The sequence below is a fragment of the Podarcis raffonei genome, chromosome 3 (genome assembly GCF_027172205.1).
Source record: "Podarcis raffonei isolate rPodRaf1 chromosome 3, rPodRaf1.pri, whole genome shotgun sequence".
Classification (NCBI taxonomy): domain Eukaryota; kingdom Metazoa; phylum Chordata; class Lepidosauria; order Squamata; family Lacertidae; genus Podarcis; species Podarcis raffonei.
In genome coordinates this window covers 124229021-124249186 of record NC_070604.1, presented here as the reverse complement: position 1 = coordinate 124249186, position 20166 = coordinate 124229021, and the positions used below count along the sequence as shown (strand labels likewise).

At 46.1% G+C, this 20166-nt stretch overlaps 2 protein-coding genes across 6 annotated transcripts in view; both read right to left on the bottom strand.

Annotated features, from left to right (window-relative positions):
- Positions 1-16180, bottom strand: part of LOC128411538 (zinc finger protein 850-like) — a 123407-nt gene extending 107227 nt beyond the window's left edge. The window contains exon 1 of the mRNA XM_053383945.1: positions 16165-16180. The gene's annotated coding sequence lies outside the window, so the exon portion shown is untranslated. The remainder of the gene's footprint in view (positions 1-16164) is intronic.
- LOC128411536 (zinc finger protein 883-like) overlaps positions 1-20166 on the bottom strand; it is a 58027-nt gene that overhangs the window by 27231 nt on the left and 10630 nt on the right. For 2 of the 5 annotated variants that reach the window (XM_053383934.1, XM_053383935.1), the window contains exon 2: positions 13839-14343. In XM_053383934.1, coding sequence (XP_053239909.1) covers positions 13839-14252 — 414 coding nt within the window. In that variant the 5' untranslated portion in view covers positions 14253-14343. Of the gene's footprint in view, positions 1-13838; positions 14344-16164; positions 16240-20166 lie in introns of those variants that run through there. The other 3 variants (XM_053383933.1, XM_053383932.1, XM_053383937.1) reach the window with 3 other exon arrangements.

Sequence of the window (20166 nt, the reverse complement as noted above, 5' to 3'; positions counted from 1 at the left end):
AGATATTGTGGGGGAACTTTCCTCCTCACCACTATGAGCTGAATAAAGAGAATGAAATCCACTCTCAACTCCGAGTATATTTCACCGCCAGTCCCAAGAAGAGTTTGGATTTGATATCCCGCTTTATCGCTACCCGAAGGAGTCTCAAAGCAGCTCACAATCTCCTTTTCCTTCCTCCCCCACAACACTCTGTGAGGTGAGTGGGGCTGAGAGACTTCAGAGAAGTGTGACTCCATACTTTGAACGTGTGCCCTCCATACCTTGAACGGGCTCGGGCGGAAAGGGCCACATGCCCGGAGGGGGACAGCAGAATCTCCCGCAGGTAGACTGGCTCACCAAAGGGATGGATGGCTGGGGGAAGCCCTGCATCCTCTGGGAGGGGGTCCATAGCCGAGGGGAACCCAAGGATCTGGTTGGTTGTGTTTCTACACTGCAGAAGGTTCCCCCTCGGACCCCCAGAATGAAATAACCACATCTCAGAGACGGAGGAGGACGAGTCTTTAATTCATTTAATGAGCAAAGAGGCAACCAGTCCAATACAAGGTCTCAACACAAAGTCTCTCTCTCCCCAGAGGGTGCAGTCCTTTTAACTGCAAGGACAACAGTGCGGTTGTTCCAGGAGTCCAAGGCTGCCTGCCTGCCTCGTTATTCTCCTGGACGGCTCCTGGTGGAAGGTTCTCCGGCCTCTTCCATGCTCTGGCCATTCTCCCAGATCTGGGCCACTTGCACCCACCAGGAGCGACGCCTCAACACCTTCCACATGGGCTGCATCAGAAGCGGCACTTTTCTCTTTTATGAACCTCTTCCCACTCCCACGGGACCCCCCCCCCAAAGGAAATGCACCATTCAACCTCTCTTTTTCTCTTAAAATTTCTATTTTGTTGTCAGTTTTCAGAAGAGAAATGAAGTGAAAAAGATGGAGAAAGGTCAAGCCAAACCAAAGGAAACTGCTTGAAACTGTGAGACAATATGTAGGTATATAAGTAGTACGATACAGTGACGAGTAAAATATTACAGTGGTACCTCAGGTTACATATGCTTCAGGTTACAGACTCTGCTAACCCAGAAATAGTGCTTCAGGTTAAGAACGTTGCTTCAGGATGAGAACAGAAATCATGCTCTGGTGATGCGGCAACAGCAGGAAGCCCCATTAGCTAAAGTCGTGCTTCAGGTTAAGAACAGTTTCAGGTTAAGTACGGACCTCCGGAACGAATTAAGTACTTCACCTGAGGTACCACTGGATTAACAAATCATTGTTTTTATAAATGCATTCTATTTCTCCACAATCTACACTCCTATGTTGCAAGAGTATTCCTATCTTGTATCCATCGTTCAAAGGGGACCATGGCATTATCTTTCCAATGAATCAATATCAGTTGTTTAGCAGAAGGAAGGATGCAAAGAGTACATTTACATTAACCCATTGTCAATGCATATAAAGTTCATATGTAGTTCGTATGCACCTTAATACTTTCCTCCAAAAATGTGCAAGCTTCGGGCATCCCATGAACATATGTTTATTTCTTTAATTTTTTTATTCATTTTTCATTTTCGTTCATTACATACATCTCAAATTCTTAACATTTCCTATATATTCCTCCCTCCTTCCCCTCCAAGACTTCCCTCAACTTGCGTTTCTGGTTTGTTTCTATTTTCACCCACTTTGCTATCTCTCAACAGAAAAAGTTATTAATAACATAACAGCAAACCTTAAAAACATAAAATTAAAATTAAATACATCATCTTATTTCACTATCTTCCAAACATTTTCTGATGCTCATAATGTGAATGTTTATTTAAATCTTGCCATCAAGTCTATTGCCTTTCTTTGTTTCTGCAAATATATTATGAATGGTTCCCAATCTTGTTCAAAGTCTCTGTTGTCTTTTTCTCTTAGCCTTTCTGTCATTTTTGCCCGTTCTGCATAGTTCATCAACTTCTCCTGCCATTGTTCTTTAGTTGGTATTTCTCCAGTCTTCCAATTTTGTGCAATCAACATTCTTGCTGGCATATATAAAGTCCACATTTCTTTTGGTATGTCTTGACCTAACATACCTAATAAAAAGGCGTCTGGTTTTTTTACAAAAGTTATTTTTAACATTTTCTTCAATTCATTGTATATCATTTCCCAGTAGGATTTTACCTTCTTACAATCCCACCACATATGATAGAACGTACCTTCTGTTTCACATCTCCAACACTTTTTCTTTTCGTTTTTATACATTTTTGCCAATTTAACCGTTGATAAATACCATCTGTACATCATTTTCATATAATTCTCTCTCAATAATATGCAATCTGTAAATTTCAAATTTATTTTCTACAATTTTATCATTCGTGAAATTGTATATTATGTCCTACATCTTGCACCCATTTAATCATTACTGATTTTACTTCTTCATCTTTGGTCTCCCATTCCAAAAGGATGTTATATGCCTTTTTTAATAATTTTGTGTTTTCTTCTATCACTTCCTTTTGGAAATTGGAAGCCGAATATGAGAAGCCTTTTTTGTTATCCTCCTTAAATATATCCTGTAATTGTCTATGATGTAACTGACTTTGAAGATGTTCTTTGATACGATGAAATAAAAGGACATCCCATGAACATATGTTTCAAAGAAGTAGCAGCAAAAGCATTTTTAGAATTGGACACCTTTGGCCAGCACTGGTCTCCCCTGACTGGCAGCAGCTCTCCAGAAGGGGATTGAACTTGAGACCTTCTGCATGCCAAGCAACTGCCCTGCTGCTGAACTACAACCTTTTGCCAAATAGAGGAGAAAAGCAAACAGGTATGTAGGGATTCTTACCACTTGGTGTTGAAACCTCTTGCCTCTTGGCCCTCCAGATGTTGTTGGCCTGCAACTCCCATCATCCCTAGCTAACAGGACCAGTGTTCAGGGATGGTGGGAACTGTAGTCCCAAAATATCTGGAGGGCCGAGTTTAGCCATGCCTGTTCTTAGGCCAGGGCTGAAGACTAGGGAAGGTCAGCATGTTGCAGTGAGCAAGAACAGGGGTTCTGCTTTGGGCTCCCCTTCCCCAATAAGCAGCCTTCGTGGCCTCCTCTGCATTGCAGCAAGGGCCTCTTGGGCGCAGGAAAGAGGCGTTGGGTCTGCTCTCTGGACCCTTCTTTACCTTCAGCTATAGCAGGAGCTATGGCATCTTCTTGGTTCTCTTCCTCAGCCAGGCCCTGATGGGTCCAAGCTGCTTGCCACTGCTGGACAGACAAAATCCTGACAAGACTTCAACCAGCTTCCTATGTCATGGAAGGGCCTCACTGGGCAGAGACACTCGGGTTGTAGGGGCTGTGTGCTGCTATACCCAAAGCCACTGCCTGAGGCAAGACTTAGGGCACCTTGCCTCATGGCAGGGCTGGTGTTGTATTTCTTTTTAAGGAAAGAATAGCCTTTGGGTGGAACAATGGGCTAATCCAGCTGCAGAGTTATTCTTAACCTTTCTGGAAAATAACAAGAAACTCACCCACCACATGGAACCACTGTTGAGGGAGCTGGGGATGTTTGGCCTGGGAAAGAGGAGACTGAGAGGAGATACAACTGCCAACTTCAGATATCTCAAGGGCTGCTCCAGGGAGCAGGCTTGTTTTCTCCTGCTCTGGAGAGTAGGACTCAAATCAATGGCTTCAAGTTACAGGAAAGGAGATTCTGACTAAGCATCAAGAAGAACCTTCTGACAGTAAGAGCTGTCGACAGTGGAACCGTCTCCCTTGGGAGGTAGTGAACTCTCCTTTGTTGGAAGTTTCAGCAGAGCTTGGATGGCCATTTGTCAGGGATGCTTTACTTGTGAAAAGGACCTAGGGGTCTTAATCCACCAGAAGATTAACACGAGTCAACAGTGTGAGGCAGCAGCAAAATAAGCTAATGTTATTTTAGGCTGCATCAACAGACATCTGGCGTCCTGATGATTGGACGTGATATTACTGCTCCCTTCTGCCTTGGTCAGAACACACCTGGAGTACAGGGTCCAGTTCTGGACGCCACAATAAAAGGAGGATATTGTCAAGCTGGAACACATGAAGAGGAGGGAGACCCAAATGATACACCGCCCTATACCCAGAGTTCTGAGCTGGATATGTTTTGTCCCAAAAAGAGGAGATTAAGAGGAGATGTGTCAGCCATCTTCAAATGCTATGAGTCTCCTTGCGGTGAGTTCTTTGATGGATTGTCATCTTAGACCTCTGCATGAAGCTCTTTCCACATTCTGAGCACTGATATGGTTTCTCCCCTGTATGAATTCTTTGATGGAATGTGAAACTTTTCTTCCATTTGAAGCTCTTTCCACATTCCAAGCACTGATATGGTCTCTCCTCACTGTGAATTATTTGATGGGAAGTGAGATATGCCTTACGACTGAAGCATTTTCCACATTCCAAGCACTGAAATGGTCTCTCCTGACTGTGAAGAATTTGATGTAAAGTGAGACTTTTCTTCAATTTGAAGCTCTTCTCACATTCCAAGCACTGATACGGTCTCTCTTCACTGTGAACTGTTTGATGTAAAGTGAGACTATTCTTCCACTTGAAGCTCTTCCCACATTTCAAACACTGGTATGCTTTCTCACCACTGTGTGTTATTTGATGGGAAGTGAACTGGGTTCCCTTAATGAAGTCCCTTACACATTTGAAGCTTTTATATGGCTCTTCTTTTCTGTGAATTCTTTCATGTAAAGTGAGACTATCCTTCCGACTGAAAGGCTTTCCACATTTCATGCAGAGATATGGTTTCACCCCTGTATGAGTTCTTTGATGGGAAGTGAGATGACCCCTCTGACTGAAGCATTTTCCACATTCAGAACACTGGTGTGGTTTCTCCCCTATATGAATTTTTTGATGGGCTGTGAGCACAGCCTTCTTACCGAAGCCCTTCCCACATTCTGAACACTGATATGGTTTCTCACCTCTGTGAATTTTTTGATGGGCCTTGAGCACAGCCCTGTGACTGAAGTTCTTTCCACATTCTAAGCAGTGATGGGGTTTCTTCCCACTGTGCGTTATTTGGTGGGAAGCGAGATTGTCCTTCCTACTGAAACTCCTTCCGCATTCCACACACTGATATGGTTTCTCCCCTGTATGAATTCTCTGATGAGCCTTTAGCTGATCCCTCTGCAGGAAGATCTTTCCGCATTCCATGCACTTATGGGATTTCTCCCCGCTGTGAGTTCTTTGATGGGAAGTGAGATGGGTCCTATTCCTGAAGCACTTTCCACATTCAAAACACTGATATGGTTTCTCTCCTGTATGAATTCTCTGATGAGCCATGAGTTTAGCTCTCTGACTGAAGCTCTTTCCACATTCCAAGCACTTATGGGTTTCCCCTCCACTGTGACTTATTTGATGGTAATTGAGATCGGCCCTGTTCCTGAAGCTCCTTCCACATTCCAAGCAGTTATATGGTTTCTCCCCTGTATGAATTATTTGATGGGCCGTGAGCACATGTCTGTGACTGAAGCTCTTTCCACATTCCATGCACTGATACGGTTTCTCTCCTGTGTGAATTCTTTGATGGGCCGTGAGCACATGTCTGTGACTGAAATTCTTTCCACATTCCAAGCAGTGATGGGGTTTCTTTCCACTGTGAGTTATTTGGTGGGAAGTGAGATGGTCCTTTCTACTGAAGCTCCTTCCACATTCCATGCACTGATATGGTTTCTCCCCTGTATGAATTCTTTGATGGGCTGTGAGCACGTGCTTGTAACTGAAACTCTTTCCACATTCCAAGCACTGATACAATTTATCCCCTGTATGAATTTTTTGGTGGGTCTTCAGCACAGCCCTGTGACTGAAGCTCTTTCCACATTCCAAGCACTGATATGGTCTCTCCTCAATGTTAATTCTTTGATGTGAAGTGAGACTACTATTCTGACCGAAGCTACTTCCATATTCCAAGGACTTATATGGTCCCTCCCCTCTGTGAAATCTTTCATGCAAAGTGAGACTTTTCTTCCATTTAAAGCTCTTTCCACATTCTAAGCACTGATATGGTCTCTCCTCACTGTGAATTGTTTGGTGTGAAGTGAGACTATCCTCCCGACTGAAAGTCTTTCCACATTTCATGCACATATATGGTTTCACCCCGGTATGAATTGTTTGATGGGAAGTGAGATGACCCCTCTGACTAAAGCTCTTTCCACATTCCAAGCACTGAAATGGTTTCTCCCCTGTATGAATTCTTTGATGGGTAATGAGCTTAGCCCTCTGGCTGAAGCTCTTTCCACATTCAAAGCAATGATGTGGTTTCTCCCTGCTGTGAGTTCTTGGATGGAAAGTGAGACATTTCTTCTGACGAAATGTCCTATCATCTTTTAAGCACTGATAGAGATTCTTTCCAACAGGATTTATATTATGGGAAGTGGAACAGGAGCTCTGACTATAGCTCTCTCCACACTCTAAATATTTATACAGCTTCCCCACTCTGTGAATGTTGTCATGGCCTCTCTTGTTCATCATTTCCAATCCATCAGCACCTGCATCAAAGAGAGAAACAGACCATCAGGAAGAAATGGAGCCTCAAATTATTCAAATTATGGAACACTGCTAATGAATGTTTGTGATGTATGAAGAACTGAAGGGAGTTAGATCTGAGGCCTTACTACAGGGTTCACTGCCTTTGTTGACTACTTCTTCTGCCAGTTACATTCAAGAAGGTCTGGGCAGCTCAGACCAGCCTTGTTATGGTTTAAAAAGGCATATGTGGGCAAGAATATTTGCATACAGAACAGTAGATTCAAGGTGAGCTGTGGGGAAGGAGAATCCCAGATGCTGTTGAGCACCATCAAAACATTTATAATGTATTGGATTTCAAAACATATATTATGATCCAGCAGGAAGCCTTACTGAGAGAGTCCACAATCCTACGATTCTCCTCCATGACTTCCTTATGCAGAGCTCTCTGGTCAGGATCCAGCAACGCCCACTCCTCCTCTGTGAAATACACAGCGACATCTTCAAAGCACAGTGGACCCTGAAAGAAAAGGAAAAATGTCCTCTTCTGAAATAGCATAAAGATTATCTACTACACATTCCCTGGTTGTTTTCTGTCTGTTGATTGTTGTGTTGTTTTAATGGGATTACTTTGATGCACACTTTGATGCACAGGTACTGATGCCTACTTTAGCATTTTACTGTATTTTTTGCTCCATAAGACGCACTCTTTTCCTCCTGAAAAGTAAGGGGAAATGTCTGTGTGTCTTAGGGAGTGAATGCGTACAGACGGCCGTGGGATCCCTCTGCTGCCGCTGCAGTTGCGAGCAGAGGATCCATGGCTCTCCTTCCCTCCCTCCTCTCCGGCTCGGCTCACTGTAAAGCAAGCAAAGCGGGAGCCATGTAAGCGGCTTCTCTCCTGCTTTGCTGCTTTAAAGCGAGCCGGGGAGGAGTGATGAATGGGCTCCCCTTCCTTCCCTCCTCCATGACTCGCTTTAAAGCAGCAAAGCAGGAGAGGAGCCGCTTACATGAGAGGAGGCCGCTGGGGTCCTTGTGTCGGGTCTGTTTGGGGGCGTGCTGCTCCCCCGCTTGTTGCCTAGCAACTGGTCTCGCTAACTAACAGCTAATCAGTTGTAACTCTCAGGCTACTGGCACAGCCATAAAACAAACAAGAGGTGCTAAAAGCAGAGCTGAATAGACTATATCAGGTTCAGTTCAAGTGATAAGAAGCCACTGGCAGCAACAGAATCGGAGCAAAAGTGTAACTTTTACAGTAGAAAAGAGGTAGGTTCGCTATTGTTAGGTAGCCACGTGTACAAAGTAGAAGGCTGCAAGGAGGAGCGCATTTACACAGCTAGTGGCGAATTCCCTGCAATCCAAGTCCTGCTCACGTGCTCAAATCTATCCTGCCTCAAAACAAGCAGTGGAAGGAAAAGGCTGCAAACTGTTAAATGAAAAAAAAAAACCCAGGCACAGGGCAAACAAGTAAAATAGCAAGGGAAGGCAGGCGATTCAAAGCCAGCAGGCGTTTTTAAAAGTGGTGCGTAGCCAGCAACAGCTGCAGCAGCCTCAGCTAGCAAAGGTCCGCGCGCTCCCTAAATGGAGCAATGAGGCTGCAGAGGGACAACAGGGCACAGGAGAGGCTGGATTGGGAAGGATGAAATTTAAGCAACCAGCAGCAAAAAAAAAAACCACCTCGAACTCTGAGCCACGAGCACAGTGAAAACCAGGAGGTAAAATAGGAAGGATGCTGGGGATGGGAGGGCACAGGATGAGGGAGAGGGGAAAATTACGCAAATCCCCCAGCGTCTCAGCTGATCCACTGGCTCCTTGAGCGTGCATGCTAAACAAACATATAGCTCCTGTCCCTCTCACTCTGATATACCGGTAGTTTATTAAATAGTTTAGTACAACATTTGATTCACAACCACCCCCGTTTTCCTTCTCTAAAAACTAGGTGCGTCTTATGGCCAGATGCGCCTTATGGAGCAAAAAATAGGATAACTGAATAATTTTATTGTGCATTTTAATGATGGGTATTAATCTTTGGACTACTGCAATGTGCTCTACGTGGGGCTACCTTTGAAGGTGACCCAGAAACTGCAATTAATCCAGAATGCGGCAGCTAGACTGGGGACTGGGAACAGCCGCCAAGACCATATAACTGTTAGGATATTTCCATTCCACCTTAAAAGGGAGCAGGATGTTTGTATAACAGCCTGCGTAAGTTCCTGTCTCACAGGATGTTTATGTTGTAAGTTCGTTTCGTTTTTGCCTGTCTTGTCTGAGCAGTCGGAGCAGACGGTCATGATTTCTTTGTTCTGACCAACGCCTAATAAACTGTAAATATGCATGTTCTGCTCTCATGCTGTGCAACTTCTGTTGTGTGAATTCTGCTGATAGAGTGTGCACAAGTCCAAGAATGTGGCTATCTTTTCTTGAGGCTTCGTGTCGCTATAATTGCTAGATACTGCATGACTAAGGGAGGTCGATGGATCGTCCGGCACCGAGCTTGGGGCTCAGATGGATTATATCTCCCTGGCAGTATCCCAAAAGTATCAGAAAGACCTACACTGGCTCCCAGTATGTTTCTGAGCACAATTCAAAGTGTTGTTACTGACCTTGAAAGCCCTAAACGGCCTCGGTCCAGTATATCTGAAGGAGCGTCTCCACCCCCATTGCTCTGCCCGGACACTGAGGTCCAGCTCCGAGGGCCTTCTGGCGGTTCCCTTCCTGCTGGAAGCAAAGCTACAGGGAACCAGGCAGAGGGCCTTCTCGATAGTGGCGCCCGCCCTGTGTAACGCCCTCCCTTCATAAAAGGTAAAGGTAAAGGTACCCCTGCCCAGACGGGCCAGTCATGTCCGACTCTGGGGTTGTGCGCCCATCTCATTCAAGAGGCCGGGGGCCAGCGCTGTCCGGAGACACTTCTGGGTCATGTGGCCAGCGTGACGAAGCTGCTCTGGCGAGCCAGCACCAGCGCAGCACACGGAAACGCCGTTTATGGAACGGAAACGTCCCGCTATAAAGCAGTACCTATTTATCTACTTGCACTTAAGTGTGCTTTCGAACTGCTAGGTGGGCAGGAGCTGGGACCGAGCAACGGGAGCTCACCTCGTTGCGGGGATTCGAACTGCCGACCTTCTGATCGGCAAGTCCTAGGCGCTGAGGTTTTACCCACAGCGCCACCCGATAAGCAGCTATCTTCTCTTTAAAAGACATCTGAAGGCAGCCCTGTTCAGGGAAGTTTTTAATATTTAATGCTGTACTGTTTTTAACACTCGATTGGAAAGTCAGCCAGATCGGCGGGGTACAAATAATAAATTATTATCATCATGATCATCATCTTCTTCTTCTTCTTCTTTGTGTTAATGGATTATCTACCACACACTGCTTGGTTATTTTCTGCCCGTTCACTGTTGTGTTCTTTTAATGGGATTATTTTGCTGCACATTTTAGGTCTGGATGCCTATTTTAGCATTTCAGTGGATTTATTTTACTGTGCATTCTAATGATGGGTATTAATCTTTGTGTGAATGGGTGGAGCTCCGCATGCTGTTCTTCAAATTATTCTGTCTGTGGAAGTATTCCTGTCTGCCAGACAGAACGCTCCCTTCTCTACTCCCGCTGTGCGATGCTTGGGGGGCGATGGGACCCTCCCTCTGCCCTACAGCCAACTTCAAGGGGCTCATGGGGGCACAGAGAGGGGGAGGAGGGCGATCCCCGTTGTGCAGCTGATGGGGCTGCTGAGGTGAATCCCGGCCGTTTGTTATGGCTTCTCAACTTCTTGGAAGCTTCTCAACTGCTTAGAAGCCTGATTAGATCAATATAGAAATATAACTGCAGCTACTGATAAATCATATAAATAGTGACATTCCGAAGCCCAGTTAAGGAGAGATGGCTGTTCATTCCTGTCAGCACACAGAGCTTCTCGAATGGCATTGTCCATCTTTGTTCAGGACCGAGGCTTTGACAGAAGCCAAGAGGAGGAGAAATTCTTTCCGGCCCAGAGGCTCCCTGGCTGCCCCACTCCTCTGACTCTTTCCCCACAAAGCTCTTTCCCCATACCAGATCTGTTTCCACAGCTGCTGCTTCTCCTCCATTCTCATGAAAAGATGGATGAGGAGGTCTGGGGGGCATCCATCTCTCACCTGCGAGAGACAAAAGTCAAAGGGAAGCCATCAGCTCCTGCGTCTCTCAGAGCTTCAGCAGCGCATTTCAGGCTACAGACAAGCTAATCGCAGGTTTCCATTTTCCTCCCTTCCACCCATCTGTCCAGAGCTTTATCAATATGTCTACCCAGCTGGGCAGAAGTCTCTCCTGCTTTTCTTTCAGTGTCACAAAAGGCTTTTCTCCTATGCACTGCAGTTAAACCAAAGCACCATTTTCCTCTATCTTTGAATGTGAGGTAATCAGAGGTTTCATCTTCTCTTAAATCTGAGTATATTTCCCTCAAAGTTCCACATATCTGTGGCGTAAAGAAAGCATCCAATTTTCCTCAGGAATGCCTGTACATCAACACCTTGGACATACTTAGGAAGTCTCTTGAATTAGCTGAGGTAAAATCTCCACCCCCCACCAACGGATGTGGCAGTTCTGCTCTCAGCTTCATTTCCTCCATTTTCAAAAGAAACATGTATTTTTCATGGCCCATCTTGGCCTCCCTTTCTCCTTCTTCTTGAGCTAATCTGGCATTTCTTTCTTTCTCTTTTTCCTCATGAGCTAATCTGCGCTCTCTCTCTCTGCCATACCCCTCTCAGCCTGCATCTGCGCTAACTGTCGGCTGTAATTCTGGCCTCTTCAGCTGCTAATTTGCCTTTTCCTTTTCTTTCCCTGTTTCAACTTTAAGCCTTTCTTTCTCTGCTTCAACTATGGCCAATCCTAATCTTAGTCCCATCATTTCTAATTCAGGATTAGGATTCTCCTCAGGTGCGGCAGCTCCCTGCCCTGCGTCATCCCCAGTCTCTTTTGCTTGGTGCTTGCTGGTCATTTTCTGACAGAAAATTTTCCTTCTTTTAATAAGATAACCTCAATACTTTATTAAGCTGGTTGTTCTGTGTCTGTGGGCATGTTTCTATGTGGGTTTTAACTTTGTATCACGGCGTTGCCACCAATTAATATGCAGCAGTGCAACGGCCCTCTCTCCCTGGCGCCGCTGTGCCAGCCCTGTTTCCCTCCCTCAGGTGAAATTCCCAATGGAGAAGGAATCGGGAGCCTCAGAGGGGTTTTCTTGGGGGGAAACAGGTTGCAAACAGACTTTATTATAACGGATGTAAACAAGGGGTTTGGGTTCTTCTTCTTCTTCCACAGAAATGGAGCAAACAGTGTGGTTCTTCACCACGGCACAGCGCTGTTGCTTTTTATTAAAACATTGGCTGTATGCTGCTCAGGCTTTCTTTTATACACTGTAGTGATCAGGTGGGATTGCTATGAGGAATTATAAAAAATATGGAGCAAGCCATTTGTGCCAGCAATGAAAGCATTGCGTTGACTGGGTTTGAGCCATTTTGATAGGATTTCTGATCAATCCACGCCTCTGTGTCTCCGTCCTATTTCTCTGCCTGACAGGCACCTATCAGCATTCTAAACTGAGCCTGGCCTTGGCTGGGGAGGGCGGGGTATAAATAAAAATTATTATTATTATTATTATTATTATTATTATTATTAAACACAGGCCAGTTGCTTCACCAGGCATCCTCAGTACATAAAAATAGGTTAGTTTAATCTTTAGATAGATCTTAAGGGGCAGGAAGACGGTTCACAAGAGGACGGTCAATACTGCCATCCTTCCAGGAGATGGTAAATACTACCCATCCTTCCTCTCCTGTTTATGACCTCCGGAGTTTCCTAAATCCATTCCTCTAGTCCTCTTTTATTTACTCTCAGCTATGTCTGCATGCTCAAAGTAGTCTTTACAGTTAAAAGAATTTCTTCTGATCTGACTTTGTCCCACGTGGGTTTTTTTGAAATGCTCAGAGGAAATCCAATTGGCTCTTACGAACACTGTGTAAAAAGTTCTTTTGTGAATAAAACGACCTGGGCCAGAGGGTGGACAGGAATTATTATTGGCACTTCCTAAGTCTCGTGTGTATTCTATTAATCAGAATCCAATCCTTCCTTGTTTTGGGGACACTACAAGACGTCTCCCATAGTTCAACTGGATTTCCGCTGGACTGTTTCCCTACAGACTCCCAAATCCTCCTTGGCCTCGGAATCCCTCCTGCCCTTTCCTGTCAGAGGATTCCCTCTGAGGACCCTTTTTCCTGTCAGCACCATGTGGGGCTGTGTCTTGTCTATTTCTACAGGGTTCTGCCATTCAGAACCGGAGAACATCTCCTGAGAGTTCTTGCCTATCCTCATCTTGACCCCGGTCAGAAGGAACTCTCCGCACAGAATCCCCTCACAGACGCCATGACTCTCCCACACCATGACTCTCCCACACCGTCTCTCCCTCCACTCCAACTGCCTCCTTGGAGCTCTGGCCAATCAGGAGCTGTTGCCAGGTAACTGTTTCTGGCAGGGGAAAAACACTCAGGGACTCAACCCCCTAAGATGAACACAACCCACAGATTAGATTCAAAATCCAGAGAATAAGGAAAAACTCCTTCCTCCTTACCCAGCGGCTTCCCTCTGGCATCCAACAGAGTCTTCTCTGCCTCACAGGAATCAGGGCCCATTTCGGCAAACAGATCCTTCCGCTGAAAGAGCAACAAGGATTCAAAACAGAGAATGGGGAATGGCCGAATAAAACAATTTGGGGGAGCAGATCTCATCCCTTGCTTCCCCAAAGTGGGTGAGCCATTAGAAAAGCATTTTGGGAGATTCTCTTTCATATTCTTGTGGTGGTGGCCCAAAAGGCCACAATAAATGTGATGTGTACTCCTGTAAATCCTTGAGTGTGCTTCTAATAGAGAATTTATGGTAACCTGTTACTTTATGAAACTGATGATTTTGCAAGTTGCCACCCTCCATTTGGGGCAGGAATATAGCTAATATGTGAATTATAAAGATACAGCTCAAGTTGTTACATGGTGCTAATGACTACACGTAACACAGCTTCCCAACATGTGTATAGCACAATGCAACAGAACACGGTGAGAATCAAACCTGAATCAGCATAAATTGCCAGAGCTTATTGCGCATGTGTAAAACAAGAAATGAAGTAATGAGGTATATGATTGGTGAAAATTGAAAAGCTTTGTTTGAAATGTTTTAAATACCACCACCTGGACCACTGGACAGGGTTGCAGTTTTGCGGAACAAAACGACTGTAACCTATTGCTTTGCAATAAACATTGGACTCCTCACGTTTCTGAGTTTTTATTGGCATAAACTCAGGAGATAAGCTATTTTTGGCTTATAACATTCTGAGCCCCTTGGGAGTTTCCAGAGGAAAGTCTCTCTCACCTGCTGCTCTGCTTGCTTCCTCTCCTCCGCCTGACTCAGGAGGAAACCTTCGGCCAGGGCTACAGCCTGGGAAGTGGTCTCCGCTCCACATTCCCTCACCCAGCTCTCCATCTCCAGCGGAAGGACAGCCAGGAACTGCTCCAAGATCACCAGGTCCAGCATCTCAGCTTTCGTATGACTTTCTGGTTTCAGCCACCGACAGTCAAGGTGGTAGAGTTGGCCGCAAGCTTCTTGGGGTCCTTTGGCCTCCTGAGAGCCGGACTGCGTCAACTGCTGGCTCTGCACCTCTGAGCAGAGGGTGTCCTCCTCACCCGGGATCTTCTGCACTGAGTTTTCCCATAATATCCCACTGCTCCCAGTTTGGAGGGCAAGGCCTTCTCCTGCCTCAGGGCCAGCTGAGTCTTGCTCATCCATTGGTGCTCTCTGGAAGCCTCCAAGAGATCGGAAGGAATCCTGTAGTCTTCTGTCGAGTTCTGTCTATACAATTAAGAGTTGCTCACAAATCCTACAAAGCAAATACATTGTTCTGTTATCAGATTGATACAAGGTCAGGAGAAGAAGCGAAGATAGAATGATGATGGGTAAGTGAGTAATTTGTGCTGAATATAATTTAGACCCTAGGCCATAGTTGGGGTCTTAAGCTGGGGACCCTCAAGAGTGCTCTCTCTTCCTCTCCCACCCCCACTTCAGGGCATATTTCTTTCCTGCCTTTGCCTTATTTTCTAGCACTTGGAATCCCCAACGTCCTCAAGGCACACTACTTGGGTGGGGTCCTTTCTTGTTGTTCTGAGGGCCGGATGATTACCTGGCCAACCCCTCAAGGGCTAACTGGGCAAGGTCTTTCCGTTTTAAATATAGTTTTAAAGTTTGCATTTATTAGTACAGAAAGTACTGATCTGATGCGTAGAGATCTTTCCTATTCTAATTAGTTCAAGAGGGTTCTGGAAGCTTCTTTGTGTGAAAGAAACAAGCAGAAGGTTCCTGATGTCTGAGTTATTCCTTCAGAGAAGCTGAGTACTGCTGGATTAGTCTGTCCCTGTTCTCTCTTCTGTCAAGGTCATGCTGACTATAAGAGTAAGGCCAGAAGGAGCCTTACTCTCTCTGTCTTCTCTTTCTGTCTCTTTCCCTTCTGGTGTGGTATTCTGTATATAGTGTTAAGGTTTAGACATATTATTATAAGCTATTGTAAGTTTAAGTTAAGTCTGCTGGAAGTGGATTTCTTATACATGGTGCCAATCCTGAATGTTTGGGTTTGTGACTCTTAGGCTCATTTGCCTTCAGTAGCAGTAAAGCTCTGCTGGATGAAATACAACGGCCTCTGGTCTATTTTGGGGGATCCTGCAACGTGTTTAATGTTTACTCTGCTAACTCTACCTTGGAATCTGCTCTGGATCAATGAGTAGAATTCCATGACATTCATCTGCCACGGAAACTTCAGGGAAGGGGAGGATAGTAATAATAATGAGCGCAATGATGATGATGTTCCATTGCGTAATCCCCACAGAGCCCTAGATGCTTGGGGGTCCTCCTGCACCCCACCATCTCAGGGGAGGCTCAGGTTGGGACAGACATGACATTTCCAGGGTATTCCAGGCTCTGGATCCGAGGGGATTATAGCCCTCTATGCGAAGCTGCCCCTGAACACGACTTGGAACCGGTCCGAAACGCAGCAGGAAATCGAAATGAAATTGACCTTGGAATTAGCAACCTGGCTTGGAAAATCCTGGAAGATTCTCTAAGGTTCCTTTCTGCTGGCAATTTTGCTTTGAGGATCTCAAGGTCGCGCTGAGCCAGGAGGGAGAAATGCCTGCGCTCAGCAGCTGCTCCCTTTCGGTTCAACCTCGTCTGCCTCCTCTTTATTTCTAAAGGTGTTGCACCAAGCCCTTGTCTTTCAGGAGAGGCTTCTGCTTTTGGACCTTGGACTCGGCGAGTTTTTCTTTCCCTGTTACAAGACGCTGCAGGAGGAAGACCTTCCTCTTCTCCGCCATAGCTGTCCACGTTTCCTTGCGAGGAATCCTATTCGGAATAAGGGGATTTCCCTTAAAAAAGGGGAAACGTGGACAGCTATGGTCTCGCCCTCCCTCTTCCCACCCTCTTCCTTTATGGGGCCTTCTTCTGATTTATGTCCAAAGGTTTCCCTCCGGCTGCCTCCTCTGTCCAGCAATGCACTTGCTTCCCTACCGGGAGGGATCTCCCCCTCCGCCTCAGTGGCCGGACCCCTCGCCGGGTCGCCGGCTGGGCCAAGGGGGGGCAGAGGCCTGGAGCCGAGCAGCCCCCCGGCATCCCGGGGACCCCAAGGCGCCCCGAGAGGGAGGAGGAGACTCACCGGAGGAGACAAGAGGGGGCCAGGGAGGGGCTCCGGAAGACCCGCCTCCGTCATTTCCTGTCCTCTCTAGGAGTGCGGCTCAGCTGCTCTTAACCCTTGGCCCGCCGGGCGCGCCCAGCTGGTCCCTCCCGAGGGAGGTCTCGTTTGCGGGGAGGAAAAGGCTGGGCCCGAAGCAGGGAGCCGAGAGGGGGGAAAGAGGAGCCCCCTGCTGCCTAGGGCTGGGCGGGCTGGGGAGAGGGAGATCGGAGCATGTGCAGAGCGCCCTGCAGGCTGGCTGGGTGTCGAGCAGCTCCAGGGACGCGCCCCCTCAGGCAGGTGGATGCACCCCTGACCCCCCCCCCCATGGCCACTCCCTCCTGCCCTCTCTCTCGGGGCAACCTGGCTCCTAGAGTCCTGGCCTCTGGGGGTTTCATTGCTGACACAGATGGCTTACTCTATATTTGTTATAATTCCTCATAGCAATCCCACGTGATCACTACACTCCCCCACAAGAAACACTCTGTGAGGTGAGTGGGGCTGAGAGACTTCAGAGAAGTGGGACTGGCCCAAGGTCACCCAGCAGCTGCAGGTGGAGGAGCGGGGAATTGAACCCGGTTCACCAGATTACGAGTCTATCGCTCTTAACCACTACACCACACAGGCTCTCCAAAGGTTCTTGCACAGGCAGCTCCAGGGACATAGCCAATGGTTTTGGGGGGGGGCAGGCCTTGGTTAGGTTGGTCAGTTAGTTGAGTACCTCTCTTGTTTTACTTGACCTAGGGAGGTGGATGCACCCCTGGCTCCCATGGCCACTCCCTCCTGCCCTCTCTCTCGGGGGCAACCTTGCTCCTAGAGTCCTGGCCTCTGGGGGTAAACCGGCTGGGGGGGCTTCCAAAGCATGGAGCCGCTAGACTGGCAGACAGCAGATAGACTCAGCCAACAGGTGCCTCCCTCTCTCTCGCCTGCACCCCCCCTCAGCCTCTTCAGCTTGTCCAGCAGAAGGTTGGCCCTTCAAATCCACACAATGGGGTGAGCTCCGGTTGCTCTGTCCTAGCTTCTGCCAACCCAAGTGTTCAAAAAGCACACAAGTGCAAGTAGATAAAGAGGTACCACTGTGATGGGAAGGGATACGCTGTTTCCGCGTGCCCTCCACATCTTGAACGGCTCAGGCGGAAAGGGCCAAATGCCCGGAGGGGGACTGCAGAATCTCCCGCAGGTAGACTGGCTCACCAAAGGGATGGATGGCTGGGGGAAGCCCTGCATCCTCTGGGAGGGGGTCCATAGCCGAGGGGAACCCAAGGATCTGGTTGGTTGTGTTTCTACAGTGCAGCAGGATGGACCCCCAGGATGAAATAACCACATCTCACAGAGATGAAGGAAGACAAGTCTTTAATTCATTTAATGAGCAAACAGGCAACCATTCCAATGCAAGGTCTCAACACAAAGTCTCTCTCTCCCCAGAGGGTGCAGTCCTTTTAAGTGCAAGAACAACAGTGCGGTTGTTCCAGGAGTCCAAGTTATTCTCCTGGACGGCTCCTGGTGGAAGGTTCTCCGGCCTCTTCCACGCTCTGGCCATTCTCCCAGCTGGCTCCCACAGCAGTAAGCCTCCTGCTGGATGTCCTGGGCGAAATACAAGCTCACCCTATGGAAACCCCCCCCCCCAGTTCACATTCTGCATTCAGATCCTCCTCTAGCCCTCCCCTCTCTACCACTGCTACTACTGGCATGCAAACATATTTTCCCTTCTTTTAAGGGACAGTGAATGAGAGTCACAAAAAACAGTGAATCAGGAGCTGGACCTTAATTACATTCACCTGGATCACTGCGGTTCCACTTAACTCCTTAATGTTGTATTCTTTGTAAAATGCACAATTGTGAAACAGGCCAACCGATCTGACTCTGAGGAAAACAGAGGATCCCCAATGAGACCCTGGGTCAAAAGGAAGTTGAAAGTCAAGGTCACATGGCTTCACTTCAAGGAGCGATGGGGGGGTATTCAACCAGGCAGAAGCGTGACAGGTTTCTATTTTGTTGTAAATTTTCAGAAGAGAAATGAAGTGACAAAGATGGAGAAAGGTCAAGCCAAACCAAAGGAAACTGCTTTCAACTGTGATACAATACAATAGGTAGGTATATAAGTGGAACAATTATTCTAACAATTAAACTATTATTAACAATTCATTGTTTTTATAAATGCATTCTAAATATCATTATCTTTCTTCACAATCTACACTCCTATGTTGCAAGAATAGTCCTATCTTGTATACATCGTTCAAAGGGGACCTTGGCATTATCTTTCCAATGAATCAATATCAGTTGTTTAGCAGAAGGAAGTATGCAAAGAGTTCATTTACATTAACCCATTGTCAACACATATAAAGTTGGTCTGTAGTATTTATGCACCTTAATACTTTCCTCCAAAATGCAAGCTTTGGGCATCCTATGAACATACGTTTAAAAAAAGCATTTTCCTAATTACATCTCTAGTAGCAAAAACATTTTTTAGAATTTATTGGACTCTAATACACTTGTGTTAAAATTAAAAGACACCTGCTTCTTGGGAGAAAAGCAATGATGAACCTAGACAGCATCTTAAAAAGCAGAGACATCACCTTGCCAACAAAGGTCCATATAGTTAAACCTATGGTTTTCCCAATAGTGATGTATAGAAGTGAGACCTGGACCATAAAGAAGGCTGATCACCGAAGAATGGATGCTTTTGAATTCTGGTGCTGGAGGAGACTCTTGAGTCCCATGGACTGCAAGAAGAACAAACCGATCCATTCTGAAGGAAATCAGCCCTGAGTGTTCACTGGAAAGACAAATCCTGAAGCTGAGGCTCCAATACTTTGGCCACCTCATGAGAAGACTCCCTGGAAGGATGCTGATGTTGGGAAAGATGGAGGGCACAAGGAGAAGGGGACGACAGAGGACGAGATGGTGGGACAGTGTTCTGGAAGCTACCAACATGTGGGAGGCAGTGGAAGACAGGAGTGCCTGGCATGCTCTGGTCCAGGGGGTCGCAAAGAGGCGGACACGACTCAGCGACTAAACAACAATACACTTTTATAGAAAGGGACTATCTACAAGCTTAACGGAGCCTGATAAATTCTAAACATTTTTCCGTGCAGAAGACCTAATTCATAAACTAATGTAACATTAACTCCCAAAGGTAAAACATTGTCCTGCTGATTGGATAAGATACAGCAATATCGAAAGCACCACGATGGCCAGAAACAATTACAGTATAGAAAACTTTGTGAAATAATGCAAAACATCAAAACTATCAAGCTGAAATCTCTGAAAGTCCTTGAATAAGTCACTGTGCCAGACTTTACCCAGCAGAGATCAAGCTTATAAAGCTTTGTATAATCAGCAAATGTCCAATTCTGATGTCCAACTCTGAACTGCTGAACAGTGTTTCCAGATAGCAACTACTGTTTCGTTCAGTTCTTCTTCAGCCAATTAGTTCAACAAACACTCGTAAGTAAAAAGTTATGTAATTTCTTCATTATCTGAAAATAAAATATTCAAACGATGACCTGCACGTATATAACAATAACTTCAAATAGTGTGGAATTATAAACGTAAAAAGGTTACATACCCAATCTTTTTTTTTTGAATGGATATAATATGTATGAGAATGAAAAATACTCTGGAACAGTGCTCATGTAGTCACTGTTACTAACAACATTTTTTGAAAAATATGTATAGCCAGCTCCAGGTGATACTGATAACAAGGAGACCGAGCTTAAAGCTACAGTACAAAGTAAGAGCAAAGATACAGATAATAAAAAAAAAAACAATTGAGGTCTAATTCAGAGTTACGTTCCCCCTGGATGAATGGATTTAAACATAAAAATAAAACGGGTTTCCTGCTGCTGTAACTGACGTTCATAATCTTTTCTGATACCCTTTGTCCTCTGATTCACCCATAAAACTGTGGTGGACTCTCCTTCGTTGGAAGTTTTCAGCAGAGCTTGGATGGCCATTTGTCAGGGATGCTTTACTTGAGATTCCTGC